Here is a 14,733-nt window from a genome sequence, read left to right as displayed (position 1 = left end):
AAATTAGTGTCAAAATTATATTTTAATTATTTTTACCTTTCAAAATTAATAAATTTAAGTTTTAAATTTCTTTAAATAATAATTAATTTGAGTTAATTATTTATTAATTATCCGAGGATTACATACTATCCCCTAATAAAAATTTTTGCCCTCGAAAATTTCGGTTACTAAAGAAAGTAGATGGAAGCACTCTCCGATTACGTTGCCCTGGTCCGTGAGACACCATTTGTTTCCTATTCACACCAAATAATTGATATCAAGGTGATTAGTCTCAATATCTCAAGTTTAGTGCTTTAAAGTCCCAAATGCATGCTCATAAACAAGTATGCTATACATATCAGTCAGATATCCTAAGTAGCATATACACATAACACAAAGTATGCCCAGAAGCATAGTCAGTCCGTTCCTCAGGCTCTACAGGAATAAACTGCTCTAATATCATAATGTAACACCCTACCATGCAAAGCTTTACGCCTAGGACGTAAATCAGAGGTGGCGAGGTGCTACGACCTCTAAAAATAAGAATACGTATATAATATAGTTGAAAGAAATTTTAACTATGAGCCTTGAAGGAAAAGATAAGCAGAAACTAAGACCAGACAATTGAGTCACACTTGAAAATCATTAAGATCAAAAGCTTATAGAGAAAAGCCAAAAGACATGTTATATAAGTAGAGCTCCAAAAGATAAGTTACATAATCAAGCTCTAAACTCGACTTGCGAAGTAAAGGCCGGCTAGAGAATACACACACACACACACACACACACACACACACACACACACACACACACACACACACACAAACAAACAACCAACAGCCCAAAAGACATGATAAATACACCTATTTCTCTAAGTCAGCCTCTAAGAGGAACAAAATATAAATATATACAAGGTGAAGAATCTATACACGTATATAAACATAAACAAAATACAACACTAAAACCCAAGAGTTTTTCGCTTCCAAAGAGTCTCTAGAATGCTCAGTGAGGTGCCTCGCGTCTTGCATCTGAAAACAACAACATATGTATGGAATGAGAACCGGGGGGTTCTCAGCATAGTAAAGGTACCCGCATAGATAATATATAAGGTCTCAAAAAAGCTAGAGGCATTCCTAGAACTTCAACACTCAGATTTAAACTTAAGATCTAACTAAACCAAAAATTAGGCAAAACTATCTAAGGTACTCAGGTTCTAATCCAAATATAACCTAATACTTCAATCTCACTCTCTTCCAACCCTCCGAATCACTGGTGAAACAACTCTCATCACACCTACACCACACGAGGAATCTCTCAGTTGTAAACACATACAAAACAGATAAGGAAAGCACAAGTATAGGTAGCAGTTATAGCAAATAACTCAGATAGCAGTTAATCACATATCACAATTAGGCAAACCAAAATAATGCACACTCAAATAAATCATACAAATGCACATGATGCATGCTTGTCCTATGGCTGATGATATCATCTGTCGGTTATATAGCCGAACCTAACATGTCCTGGTAGCTAACTTTGGACAGAAACATCCCATCGCAGAGTAAGTGGGTCTGAGCCACAATTCCCTTGCTACTACCCGCTTAACCCAGAGCAAGTGGAATAAATCACTGTTGGTGCTACTACCCAGGCGGGTGTTTAAAAACTCAACCTGGAGCAAGTGGAATAATCCACTATTGCTGCTACTACCCAAGCATCACAATCACTGACCTGGAGCAAGCGGGACAAACCACAATCCTTGCTACTGCCCAGGTATCTCAATCACTGACCCGGAGCAAGTGGGGCAAACCACAATCCTTGCTACTGCCCAGGTATCTCATCCAAAAGTTCATTCTCAACATTCACGTTTATAATCATTGTCCTCATAATCACCTTCAATCATTCTTTTTGCTTATCTCCTACCTGGAGCAAGGGGACAATGCCACCACATCTTACCCAGCTTCTCGATTCTTATCCGGAGCACATGGACAAAACCACTGCATCTTACTTGGAGTCTCAACTTATACCCAGAGTAGGTGGACAATGCCACTGCCTCTTACCCGGTCATATATATCTTGATCTTAATCTATCATCATCATCTCAATCAAACTCATTCATCATTATCTCATTCATCACCTTCAATATTTCATCGAATTAATCATTCACTTCTTAAATCTTCACACCCTTACCCCTATTCGGTAGCCTAAGACCTAGCTATCAAACCTTAAACAAAGTTTTTAGAGGTTTGGAAAACTTAAAAGAATGATTGATAGTTCAAAAATAGTCTGTTTCCATCAAAACAGTAGTTTCAGAGGTTTATAAGTTTACCGAGAAGGTCAAACAGGAAAAAATAGAATTTTATGTGAAAAACATGGATTGTGCGTACGCATAATTGCTATGCATATGCACGCACCAGAAGAATTTTCCAGCCACGCACAACTTGCAAATCCTCTATGCACATCCCCTCGTGCTTTGCTTCACCCCCTTTTGTCTTATGTTCTTGGCAAGAACAAAAACAAACCAAAAGAGTAAATTGAAACCAAATCAAAAAGAGAAAGTATAATGTGAACCAAATTAAAATCTGAAACCAAAAAGAAAACTGAACCAAATTGAAAGGGGGATGTTTTAGATGCCAATAATCTAAACCAAGAAGATGGGCAGACATAGGAATGGAACCAGAGGGAGGAGAGAGTAGATCAGCGGTGGATCCACCAGCAAGGGGAAGCGCGATGCAACAGATGGTGCTACACGACGGCAAGGATTCGCACTTGGAGATTTGTTTTGCGCCTCTGCTCCCGCTCTTGTTTGTGCCAAGAAGATAAGATAATCTGCTAAATCTTGACTATATATACCCAACTTTGCAGCGGTTTCTACTGCACAACCGCCATCCAGGGCAGTTTTGCAGCTTCTGCCAGACCGCAGCTCACCTCTGCTGCGATTCTGTCAATTTGCGGCGAGTTCGAACACAGACGCTACTTTTTCACCGCAACTCTTTGCCTCTCTTGTAGTGTAAGTTCCTCAGCCTACCACTCAAGACCTATTCCAAAAACTCCAACCTATTCTTTTACCCACACCTAACAATAAAAACAAATTAAGCTTCTGCAAAAAAATTAAGCTGCCCAAAAAAATTAAAGCTAAACCAAACTCATATGTTCAGTCCACTCACCGATATAAAAAATATACTAGCTACCCAAATTAGTCTTTTTGCACCTCTTTTCACTAGACATTTATGTCATTGTTATTCTTCAAAACGACAAAATACAAGTTGGCCACTTGAAAGTACGTGGAACATTTACCTTCTGTAACGTACACTATCCTACCAGAAATTCTTCCTATAAATTATAAACTTTTTTTTTATTGTCCATAATATCTCCTAACTCAGTAGGTTAAGGACTAATTCGTTATGAATCTGAATTCTATTTAAGAGTTTGTTACTCATCAATAGATTATTACATGTATAAGACGAGATTCGAACTATTAATACTTACTTAACCGGACGAATGAGCTTACAATGACCAACCCAAGTTGGTTTGTTATAACCTTAGTGAGAGTGAAATGAACACTACTGTCTAGTGACTGGTCTATGCGACCTTGAAGTTTACTTTAAGCCAGCAAGCTCCCTAATAAAGCGGCTAAGCCTTTAACCACGCTCTATACGGTGTCGTAGTGATAGCAAAGTGTTCGTTGAACAACCGTTTCGTAGTTCTTTTTCAGATTTTCTTCTTCTCCTCCTCGTCATCTTCGGGTTCGAATTTTTGTAACTGAGAATAAATAATCTGCAAATAATTTCGCGAGGAGAAAAAACAGAGAGAGAAATCTACTGAATAGTGATCAGTGATAAGTGATCGGAGAAGACTAGTTTAATGGCCAGCTCGGCCGCGGTCGCCGGCGTTCTATCGGCGCACGATCGCCAGATTCTGACAGCTGTGAATACCGGAGCCTCCAGCCTGTCGTTTGTGGGTTCAGGCTTCATCGTGCTCTGCTACGTTCTCTTCAAGGAACTTCGCAAGTTTTCTTTCAAGCTCGTTTTCTACCTTGCCCTCTCCGTACGCATTCTTTTCCTTCTCTCTTTCCTCTGATCTATAACTTAATTCATTTCCTTCATTTTTTCTCCTTAGCAGTTTAGCTCTTTGCCAAATGCGAAAATTTAACCTAATTAGTTGCTTCTGGAACTCTACAGGGTTAGCTACTAATATTTTAATTTGGACTAGAATTAAGATCAAATTATGTTCTGTTTTAGAAGTGAGTGTGTGAGCAAGTAATTACAGACTTTGCATTAAGCCTATTCATGTAATTTGTCAAAGTTATTATTGCCTGCTTGTTATTGTCTTAAATTGCAGTAAGCTTATCCACTTTAATGTGTTTTGCTTCCGTTGGTTTTTTTCAATTTAGATGCATACACGAATATATTTGTGCCTATTCACTTTCCATGTTATTTTCGCCTTGTTTTCTGCATACGAGCCTTGTGTATAAATATAATTTGGTTATTTGGCATTTTCTCTATTTTCAGGATATGCTTTGCAGTTTCTTCAGCATAGTAGGGTATACCTTCTGAATCGAGTGCCGTCTTCCCAGAATGTATATTGTGAATTTTGATTGATATAATTATTTTTTATACAGGGACCCAGCCAAAGGTTTCTTCTGCTATGCTCAAGGCTATAGCACGCATTTCTTTTGTGTGGCGTCTTTCCTGTGGACTACAACAATTGCTTTTACTCTTCATCGAACTGTAGTTAGGCACAAAGCTGATGTTGAAGAATTGGAGGCAATCTTTCACCTGTATGTATGGGGTATGTATTTATGAATGGATCAGCTTTTTTATTCCAAATATGCTACTTCATAATAATCTCCTATCTCTATATACTACTCGGTTAGAGAGCTCACTTGATGTACCTGTTGACAATAGGTACTTCGCTGGTTATGACAGTGATCCGCTCCTTTGGTAATGACCATAGACATTTCGGCATATGGTGTTGGACTCAAACAGGCCGCACAGGGAAGGCAAGTAACTGCAAAAATGCTGCTAAATGGAATATTTTTCCTTTTATATATTAATGTTGTATAAGATGGGTGTCTAATTCATTATAATTGACTGCTAGCCAATCAAGAACCATGACATGGTTGCTTGCAAGAAAATTTTTTTCTAATACTGTACTATTCTTAAGAACCAAATGTGGTTATCTACATGTAAAAAAGCTAAGTTTAACAGCAGAGACAAATCCATGCATTACATGCCTTCAAACTGCTAAAAGATCACTTCGTTGTTTTTATCTATACTTTTAATAAGGACCTAACACTCTGTTCCATATTATGGTATTGTTGATAAGAAGCTTGTGATTTCTAAGAGCTTAGCAAATGTTTTTGGCATCTGGAGTTAAACTTATTTTAAATAGTGTGAACAATAGGAAGATAATGAAATGAGATCTGCTGTACTTTGTATTTGATATTTTGTTCAACAGAATTATCACACTTACTTTTCTTTATCTTCTGTCCTCTAAAAGTTGAGCCCATTTTCCATGCAGGCAGTTCATTTTGTAACATTTTACACACCTCTCTGGGGTGCAATTTTATACAACGGGTTTACATACTTTCAAGTAATACGCATGCTGAATAACGCAACCCGTGTATGTAACCACCCTTGCTGATTCTATCTCGAAGAAAGAACGAATTATTCACTTGTTGAGACCTAGACTTTTGCATATCTTTTTATTTACTTCTCTGTTATTTCAGATGGCAGTTGGTATCTCAGACCGAGTTTATGTTCCAGATGCAAGAGATAACATGAAGGTGTGTATACGACAATCATTTTTAACATGCATGTCATGTATGCTTGATGTATATATGTACGTATCTTTTGGAGCTTGTGCGTGGAATAAAGTAACAATCACACACTATTATACTTTCAAATATGGCTTAGAGATGCTTCCCCCTTATATTTTTTATTTTTTATTTTTTAAAAGTTATGGTCAAGTGCAAGTATTATATCAATGCTTCTTTAATAAGGTGAACTTATCTCAGTTTGGTCTTATCTAGGTTTCATTGAATGATAATCTATTTTCTTCTGTTTTACGTTGCAGTCTCTGAATCGATGGGGATACTATCCAGTGATTCTAATTGGATCATGGGCATTTGGCACTATTAACCTTATTCATGATTTTATTGAGCCTGGCCATAAGATATTTTGGCTGTCATTTCTTGACGTCGGAATGGCTGCCCTTATGGTATATACCAGTCACCTTACCTTCCGTTTTCGCCTTTTTTAGATTCCCTATTAATCTTCTATGACATATCTGGAAGCTTATCATGGTTTGTATTTACTGGCACCATCAGCACAAATTTGTTGCCATAGGCTGCACATGAAATGCAGCATTGTATGGTACAACAATGACACAATATTATGTTAATATTTGTCTTCCGGTTGCAGGGCCTCTTCAACTCAATTGCATATGGCCTCAATTCTTCAGTTCGTCGTGCAATTTGTGAAAGAATGGACATGTAAGTCCTTAGCATTTTTGCATTGTACGCATGATTCTCAAGGCCTGTCTAGATGGGTTATCCTCGTCATTTGTTCTGGTTTGTAAATTTGTGCAACTTTTGTAGCCATTTTAATTGTGCTAGATTTACCATTTGATTTTGTGTACTTGCATCTTGCCACTGTCCTTACAGGATTTGTGTCTAGTACTCAACCTCTTTTGTCTCTCCCTCTCTTGTCAACCTTCTCATCTTAACTCTTACATACTTTTCTGTTTCCTTGCCTTTTTGGCACATTTAATTTAAAACTGGACTGAAGTTGCATTTGTTAATCAGGTTCTTACCAGAGAGAGTCTGCAGATGGCTGCCAAACAATTTCAAGTACAGGAACCAGCAGCAAGAAAATGAACTGGTCTCCTTAAAATTTGAAGATAAATAACCATGAACAGATATATTGTGATCCCCAATACCATATTTCGACATGTAAATATGCTGAAATGCTGTTTTCATCAACAGCAGAGGATCTGCTGGCACTTGGCAGCAGTCATTCCAGGCTGTGTTGCTGAATCGTGGCATTCACATAGATTTTATAGTGCCAAGGATCCTTCTCAAAGAAACCAGTGGATGCTCCAGTTCATTCAATCAGTCGATCTCTCTGCTTAACAGCCATCATTATTATGCTTATATTGAAGATCCGTTGCTGTGGCTTTGGCAAGTGCACTTATTCAGAAAAGGCTCAGTGAGTCTCTGATTCATCGTGGACAAGTTTTAACTTCGAGCATTGTTGCATATTCTTGTATTTCTTCCTAGTTTTGGGAATTAGATATACTAAAAATTCCAGTTCTATAGTTGATGCATTTTTAAAATAGCATAACATTTTGTCTTCTCAAAATTTGCCTAGTCTTTTAGTTCTCTGCCAGTAAGTACAATGCTTAGTCTTTTATATTTCTTCCATTGTTTCAGTTTTTAACATATTCCCATTTTAATTTATTATGGGGAAAGAACCACCCTTTTAACATTTTTAGAACATCATTTGCCGATGAACTCATGAAGTAACTCATAAAAGATGTTTCATTAATTCGCCGTTCCTGATTACTTGTACGTTTTTGCTTTCCAAGTATTTACACATCACTTGTCCATTTAGTAAACTAGTTATGCTTCCGAAAAAGGCGTGCCTTCTTTCTCTCTCTCTAATGTCTAATAATGGCATTCTCGGTTCCGGAAGTGTAGAGAAAGAAAATTATGATCTTATCGTATTGCAGTAATTGGACTTGGATGGTCCCGTAAGAGAAAAGCATTTTGCATCTTGGGAACTTAGTACCTGCACAAATTCGTTTGCACCACATGGTTGTCGTTATTAGCATTTTCCAGCACTCAGACAATCAAACACCGCAACTGTGCGAAAATGATAGAACCAACAAAATAAATTGTCTTACAAATTGCAACCACACTTGGGACATTCTCCATAGAAACACACCCAAATCAAGCAGCCACAATGTAAATAGTACATTTCTACGTTGTCTAAACAGTTTACAAGTACTTAACTAGTTACACAATCCCAAATTCCATCCTCCCAAATACCCCCAGATCACAAATTCCATCAAACATTAAACAAAAGGACTAAAAGAGAAAAAGAAAAAAAAAAGTGATTTTGAAGGGAATGAATAATTAAGCACAGGCACAAGAACTATCAACAACAACGGAAGCTTCACCCTCATTCCTGAAAATGAAATGGCCAATTGCAAGACCCAAAACGATGGCCAGAAACACCCCACCGTTGAATGACATCACCGCCAGCATCAGCAAATACCCGATCGCCGAGCTCACCCCAAACAGCACCGATCCCGCAACCTTCACTCCCAACCTCGCTCTCTCCCCCGCCAACTTCCGCCGCAGCAGAGGCGCCTCGATCTCTGGCGCCGCCGCCGAAGATGGAATCCCCGTGGCGAACAGCTTCAAGCGAATGCGGCGGTTCTCAAGATACTGGTAGAAAATCGCGACCACGAGACACGCCAACAAGCTCAGCGCGTAACTCAGCCACGAATCGGTCTTCCACGAATCGAAGAGAATCGTAACGTACCTGCCCCAATAGAAGGTCATGTGCATCATCTTCGCTATTAAATTGTGAATCTTGATCTCGCAATTCTATGCTTTATTATCGATTAGGTTTGGGTTGTGTTATTTAATTCTACTAATTTGTTGCTCTGAATTTTCAAGGGGTTGGTTTGTGTGATAAAAACGATGGACAAGTTCCACAGATCCCAAAGGGTGAGCTTTTGGATTGGGCGTATAGTTGTAATTGGATTGTTGCCTACGTTGCCCGTTTGTTACGACAGGGACAATAGTTTCGTAAAATGCCCTCAAAAGTGTTCCGTAATTACCATTTTATTCCATTGAATCTTCCCCTTGTTCTTGTCTTAATCATTACCAGTTTCATGACTAAGAGGGTCACTTATGGAATTTCCAAAGCGAGTCAAATTGGGTGGATAGTAGTACGGCAGTACAATTTTCTTGTGTCAAATTTTAAACATGGAAACAATTATAGGCTCTGGTATTTGTACTGCTTTTTAGTTTTTTACCTTTTACTGATGCTCTAGTTTTTCATGTTTCTGAAAACCATTTTGAACCGGTTGAACCGTCAACAGGTTGGCAAAATAGCAAATCGATTCTCTTTAGTAAAAAAAGCTGGTCACGCAAAGAATGAGACGAGAATCGATAAATTGACTGAAAACTGGTGGTTCAGATCAGATCAGAAATCGAATACACCAAAACAGTAAAAAAATTTAGCTATCTTTTTTGTATTTTTTTTTATAATTTAGCTATTTTATATTTTAAGAGGATAATAATAATTTTTTTTACACTTTTTATAATATTAAAAATAAAATTAATAAAATATATCTTCTTATAATATTTTTAAAATATGTTTTTAAAACATATATTAAGAAGACTCTTTTTTTGTTGATGCTATTTTTTCATTTTTTTTGTACTGCATTTAAAAGCAAATTAATTTCTCAAAGTCACTTATTTGTTGCAATCAATAAATATTTGGAATCTGTAGAATTATGGAGAATGAAGAAGATCTGTAAGAGGCAAATTTCTGTTTAATTAAAGAAATATATACAAAATATATATATTTTAAGACAAAAGACTTGGTTTAATAAAATTTTTATTTTTTTAAAATTAGCTTTTAGAAAATAGCATTTTAAAAGTTATAACATCAATTTTAGTAAATCAAATTAAAAATATATTTTAATAAATTTAAGCAATAACAATTATATTTGGTAAAATAATTTTTAAAATTTAAAAATACTATACACTACAAGAAAAAATAATATTTGTAACAAAAAAATTATTAAAAAAATCAGAATTTTGAAACAAGAAATTTGTAACAAAAAAAAGAGGGTCGTTGCAGTATGTCCCGTTACAAAAAGTTTTTGTAACAAAAAATGAAACTGTTACAATTCAAAGTAATATTTTGTAACAAATTTTTTTAATACAAAAACCAAAATTCGTTACAAAAGTGATAACAAATTTTGATTTTCAAAATATTTTTTGTGACAATATATTTTTTCCTATCATAAAATTTTGCTACAAAATATAACTTGATTTTGTAACATTTTTTTCTTTAGTTACAAAAGCACAATATTTATTTTGTAACAATTTTTTTAATACAAATTGCATGCATAATTTATCAAATTATTTTTTTTAATTAACTGATATATTAACTATTTTATTGAGCAAGTCAACATCTATATAATATGTAAAAACATAAATAATTCAAACATGCTTCACTTAACTAAAATTATTTTAAAACAAAATAACATTAGTGACTACATCGATTAGTTCTACAAGTTATATTTCTTACACAAGTTCAACCAAAAGTTAAAAGTCTAACATAGATTAGTGTCTCTATGATTCAAAATATTCTTGAGCCTTTAGGTGGCATGTTGTCACCATTTTAGCACTCCTGTAAATGAGAAAAATCGAAATAAAATATTAGAATTTTTACACTTTCATAACATTATTAACCGAACTAACAAAGCTTGGAAACTATCAATGCTGTAGGGTCAGCACCAACTCAAAATAATAATAATAATAATAATAATAATAATAATAATAAAGGAAGAGAGAGATACACACACCACATATGCTAGAGAGAGAAACATAAGCTCTCTCAATAATATCAGATAATGAAAAACTAGCAATTATAAGATTTAAACTCACATAAAGCATTAAAATATTGTTTAAGCACTAAAATTAAATGAAGTTAAGAGATACATTCATAGTGAAAGCAAAAATTTCTTTCAAATAATTTCCTCCTTTCTGTCTCTTGTGCATCTCCTACGTCTCATCGCTTCTCTTCCTCTCGCGTGGAATAGCAGCGGCAATGGCCAAACACAACGGTGGCGACTCCTTAAATGGCGACAGAACAGAACGCGACGTTCTCTCCAACAAGCCCTAGCAGCGGCAGCAATGGATTGACAGTGGTGGAAACACAGCGGCGCGGACAGCATCTTCCCCCTCTCTCGCGTGACAGCTTCGGCCCCCCTCTCCCCTTCCATGCGATAGCGATGACGATGGCAGCACCTAACCCGCCGGCGCTGTCTCCCTCATTCCCTCTCCTCTTCTTCTTGTTCTCTGATTTCCCCCCTTTGAGCTCCTCTTGCTCAGATTCTTTCCTGTTTCTTTTCTTTCCCTTTATAAACGTATATGCGTTTATGTTTTGTGAAATTAGGTTAGGTTTAAGTTTTAATTTGGGAATTTTAGAGTTAGGGTAAAATATACGAGTAATATAACAATTTTACAAAATATTTGAGATAGAATAATAATTTTAGGATTCAAATATACTATACTAAAAATCACTTTCGAAACACGTAAAATTTTATTTATCAACATATCATTGAGTTTAAATAATTATTTCTAATTTAAATTATAAAATAAATCTAGTAATCGCATTTTATAAAATACAATTTTAAACCTAAAATATCAATTACTTAAATTATATTATATGACATTTTATTATTTCTCTATCACAACTTTAATTTCAAATTATATGAAATAACAATTATAAAATTACACAAAAATATTAATGAACTTAACTCCAAATATTCATAAAATTAATTTAATTACTCTTAATGGATTAGTTTATAAAAATAAGAAGTTCAAAATAAAATAAGTCACAATTTATTTATAATAGGAATTGCTTAAATTAAAGTGTACAATTCTTTCTTATTTTTCAATTACTAAAATTATGTAAAATATTTAATTATAATAAAATTACTTAAGAATTTTAATTGGTTTAAAATAAAATTATCTTCGAATCTATTTAATTATTTCTAATAAAATAATTTTTAAAATTATAAAATTTAAACTTAATAAGATAAAATCACAATTTATTCATATTTATATTTTCATAAATGCAGGAGGTTACACTGTTTGTGTTAGGGGGTTAGGGTTAGAGTTAGATAAAATTAGGATATATTGTATTAATTTAAATTTTAATTTAATCTCTTAAAATTATTTTAAAAATATTATTTAATTATCAATTAGCTAATTAACTTTTAATTAAGTATTTTAATTTAAAATTAGAAATAATATAATTTATTTTCATTTTTTATAAAATTAAAATATCAAATTCTAAAATCTAAGTTATTTAGACTAAATCATATAAATTTTTTATTCTTTTAAAATTACTAAAATTAATTTAAATATAAAAAATTACTCAATAATTATAAAATTAAATAAAATTTTTAGTTTAACTATCAAAATTTGGTTTAATTACTTTTAATAAAATAATTTATAAAAATAATAAAATAAAAGTAGTATAGTAATTAAAAATAAATTTTAATTTAATAATAATTATATAAAAATATTATTTAATTATAAATTTTTAAATTATTTTTAAAAATAAATAGTCTAATTTTAAGAATTAGAGATAATTAAACTAATTATTCTTGAAATATCATTTTATTATTAATTTATAAATTATTTTCAAATAAACACTAATTAAGATAAAATTAGAGATAATTAAATTAATTTTTTTTATTTATAAAACTTAAAATATTGAATTTAAAAATCTCAAATATTTAAATCAAATCATATAAAATTTTTATATTTTTTTCAATTACTAAAATTTTAAATTATAAATAAGTAAATACCACGTTCAATATAAAAATTTTTAAAAATTTATTTTGAACAAATATAATAATCATAAATGACTTATTATTTAATTTTTAAAATAATTTTAAACTCAAGTATCATTAATTTGAGTTAAATATTCTGAGTGAAATAAATTTTTGAATATGAAATCTTAAATAAATATAATAATTCATAAATAATTCATTATGGTAATTTTCAAAAATTCGAAGTCTTACATTTAATATGTTTAAATAAATTTTTTTATTAGTTACAAAAATCTTTGAATTTTGTGACAAATAAAGAATTTGTTACAAAAATAGTGCATTTTGTGACAAATTAATTTTCTGTTACAAAACATTATAATATTTTGCAACAAAACAACAATTTGATACGAAAGCCAACATAATTTGTAACAAAAAAAATCACATTGTTACAAAATATTTTTATTTTGTAACAATAACTAATCATTATTACGAAAAAAATCATAATTTGTAACCATTTTAAATTTGATACAAATTTTTTGTTACAAATGCTCCATTTTCTTGTATTGATAATAGACATAAATATAAGAATAAATTTAAAAATTATTAATGTATGAGATTATATTAGACTTTTTAAATTTCAATAAGCAAAAACTAACTTTAAAAAGTTCCATCTTAAGTGTTTTCAAATTCATTTATATCTTTTAAAAATTACAAATATAAGTACATGACCTTTTTTACTTACCAAATACAAAATAAAAAGTTTGTGCAAGCTTTTTCAAAAAACTTTACAAAATCAAGTTAAAAAAGTCTAATTATAATATGAATACTATTTTTTCTTATTTAAACTAACAAAACTTTATTTTAGAAATTTAAAGTTATATCTACCAAATCTGACGTAGTACACACCCTATTGCATCGTCTTTTTCTTCTTTCTCTTCCTTCTTCTACATCTTTTTCTTTTTCTCCGTTCTCTTCATCTGCATCATCATCATTGTTCTATTTTCCTTCTCTCTCTCTCAAAAGAGAACAAGAAGAAGAAAAATAAAAAAATGCATAACAAAAAGAAGAGATATGAAATATGGACATGTCACTGAGTTGTTATGTCCATATATCGGACACATTTTTAATACGACATTCGTCCAACACGAATGTCTTTTATGTCCAACCATACTTTAATAAAAAAAATGTTTAAAAAAAGAGATAACAGCAAAAAAAATGAAGGAAGCCAACATTTAGTTGTTTTAGACTTTTAACTAGAAATTATGGTTGGTCTAATTTTTGTTTGGCTCAGTACAAAAAAAAAATAAACTCTAATTGTTAATTACATTTTAAACAGACAAATTACTGCATGTCTTGTCAATTATCAATCAACGTATGACAATTTTTGGACTTGGACTTGCAAAAGCAACATGTAAGTCACCACTTGTCACTTAAAAACTAAGCCACATCATTTTTATAGGTATAGATATTTTTATTAATCTGATCTATATCATAGCATTCTTGTATGTATTCATTATAACTATCTTAAACTTTCATCAAAACCTTAAAATCATCTATGAAAGATACTACATGCCAAAAGAGTAGGTCAATTTCAACGATCCTAATCTGCTAACAAAATTGACGAACAAAAAAAAATCTAATTTATTGTTAGCAATTTTTTTATTTGGTTTATCACAGTTGAGACTCTTCGAGACTAAAGAGAGAGAGAACTACTTGAGTATTCAAGAATCACTATAGGTGGTAGTGCTGCACACGGATCAGATCGGATATGATCGAATTTTCAATGCAATATACAAATTTATTGGATCGGATCAAATATCTACAATTTTTATGCTCGGATCCAATCCGATCTGCATATTTATATTTATATTTATCCGCATATTTATTTTGCAAATTGGATCGGATATAAGAAACATCCGAAAATTAGAACTAAAACTATTTAAATCTATTTTTTTTAAATAACAAAAGCTTAAACCATTATAGCATCACCTCAAAAATCATATATGATCATTAATATCTATTTGTTAAAAATAAAAAGAAATCATAATAGCAGCAACTCAAATCTTTTAATAACTAAACAACTAAAATTATTTTTTTCAAAAAAATAAACTTATGAACAACAGCTCATCCTCATAACAAAAAAATAATTTTTTTCACTATAACA

At 32.2% G+C, this 14,733-nt stretch overlaps 2 protein-coding genes across 3 annotated transcripts; one reads left to right on the top strand and one right to left on the bottom strand.

The window, feature by feature from the left end:
* Positions 1–3,505: 3,505 nt before the first annotated feature.
* Positions 3,506–7,339, top strand: LOC112782620 (G-protein coupled receptor 1). Of its 2 annotated transcripts, none has more exons than XM_072230209.1 (9): positions 3,506–4,022; positions 4,487–4,518; positions 4,597–4,766; positions 4,883–4,981; positions 5,503–5,600; positions 5,707–5,763; positions 6,054–6,197; positions 6,401–6,471; positions 6,784–7,339. In XM_072230209.1, exons 1-9 carry the CDS (start codon positions 3,840–3,842, stop codon positions 6,884–6,886), a joined length of 957 nt encoding a protein of 318 aa, XP_072086310.1. In that variant the 5' UTR covers positions 3,506–3,839; the 3' UTR covers positions 6,887–7,339. The 2 variants fall into 2 exon arrangements, 1 of the variants encoding a protein (XP_072086310.1); XR_011878927.1 differs by having other exon boundaries at positions 3,536–4,022; positions 6,401–6,549.
* A 504-nt stretch (positions 7,340–7,843) lies between these two features.
* Positions 7,844–8,846, bottom strand: LOC112782621 (copper transporter 5.1). The gene has a single exon (XM_025825100.3). It carries the CDS (start codon positions 8,554–8,556, stop codon positions 8,116–8,118), a length of 441 nt encoding a protein of 146 aa, XP_025680885.1. The 5' UTR covers positions 8,557–8,846; the 3' UTR covers positions 7,844–8,115.
* Positions 8,847–14,733: the final 5,887 nt, after the last annotated feature.

This window comes from Arachis hypogaea, chromosome 20 (assembly GCF_003086295.3).
Source record: "Arachis hypogaea cultivar Tifrunner chromosome 20, arahy.Tifrunner.gnm2.J5K5, whole genome shotgun sequence".
NCBI lineage: Eukaryota > Viridiplantae > Streptophyta > Magnoliopsida > Fabales > Fabaceae > Arachis > Arachis hypogaea.
Note: the sequence above shows the minus strand (reverse complement) of the source record. Positions and strands in the feature narration are given on the sequence as shown.

Bases quoted from the DNA above. Each gene is read 5' to 3' on its own strand.
- LOC112782620 (XM_072230209.1), top strand. From the start codon at position 3,840: ATGGCCAGCTCGGCCGCGGTCGCCGGCGTTCTATCGGCGCACGATCGC. The intron at 5,601-5,706 runs GTATGTAACCAC...CTGTTATTTCAG, and splicing joins TGCTGAATAACGCAACCCGT to ATGGCAGTTGGTATCTCAGA. The intron at 6,472-6,783 runs GTAAGTCCTTAG...TTTGTTAATCAG, and splicing joins ATTTGTGAAAGAATGGACAT to GTTCTTACCAGAGAGAGTCT.
- LOC112782621 (XM_025825100.3), bottom strand. From the start codon at position 8,556: ATGATGCACATGACCTTCTATTGGGGCAGGTACGTTACGATTCTCTTC.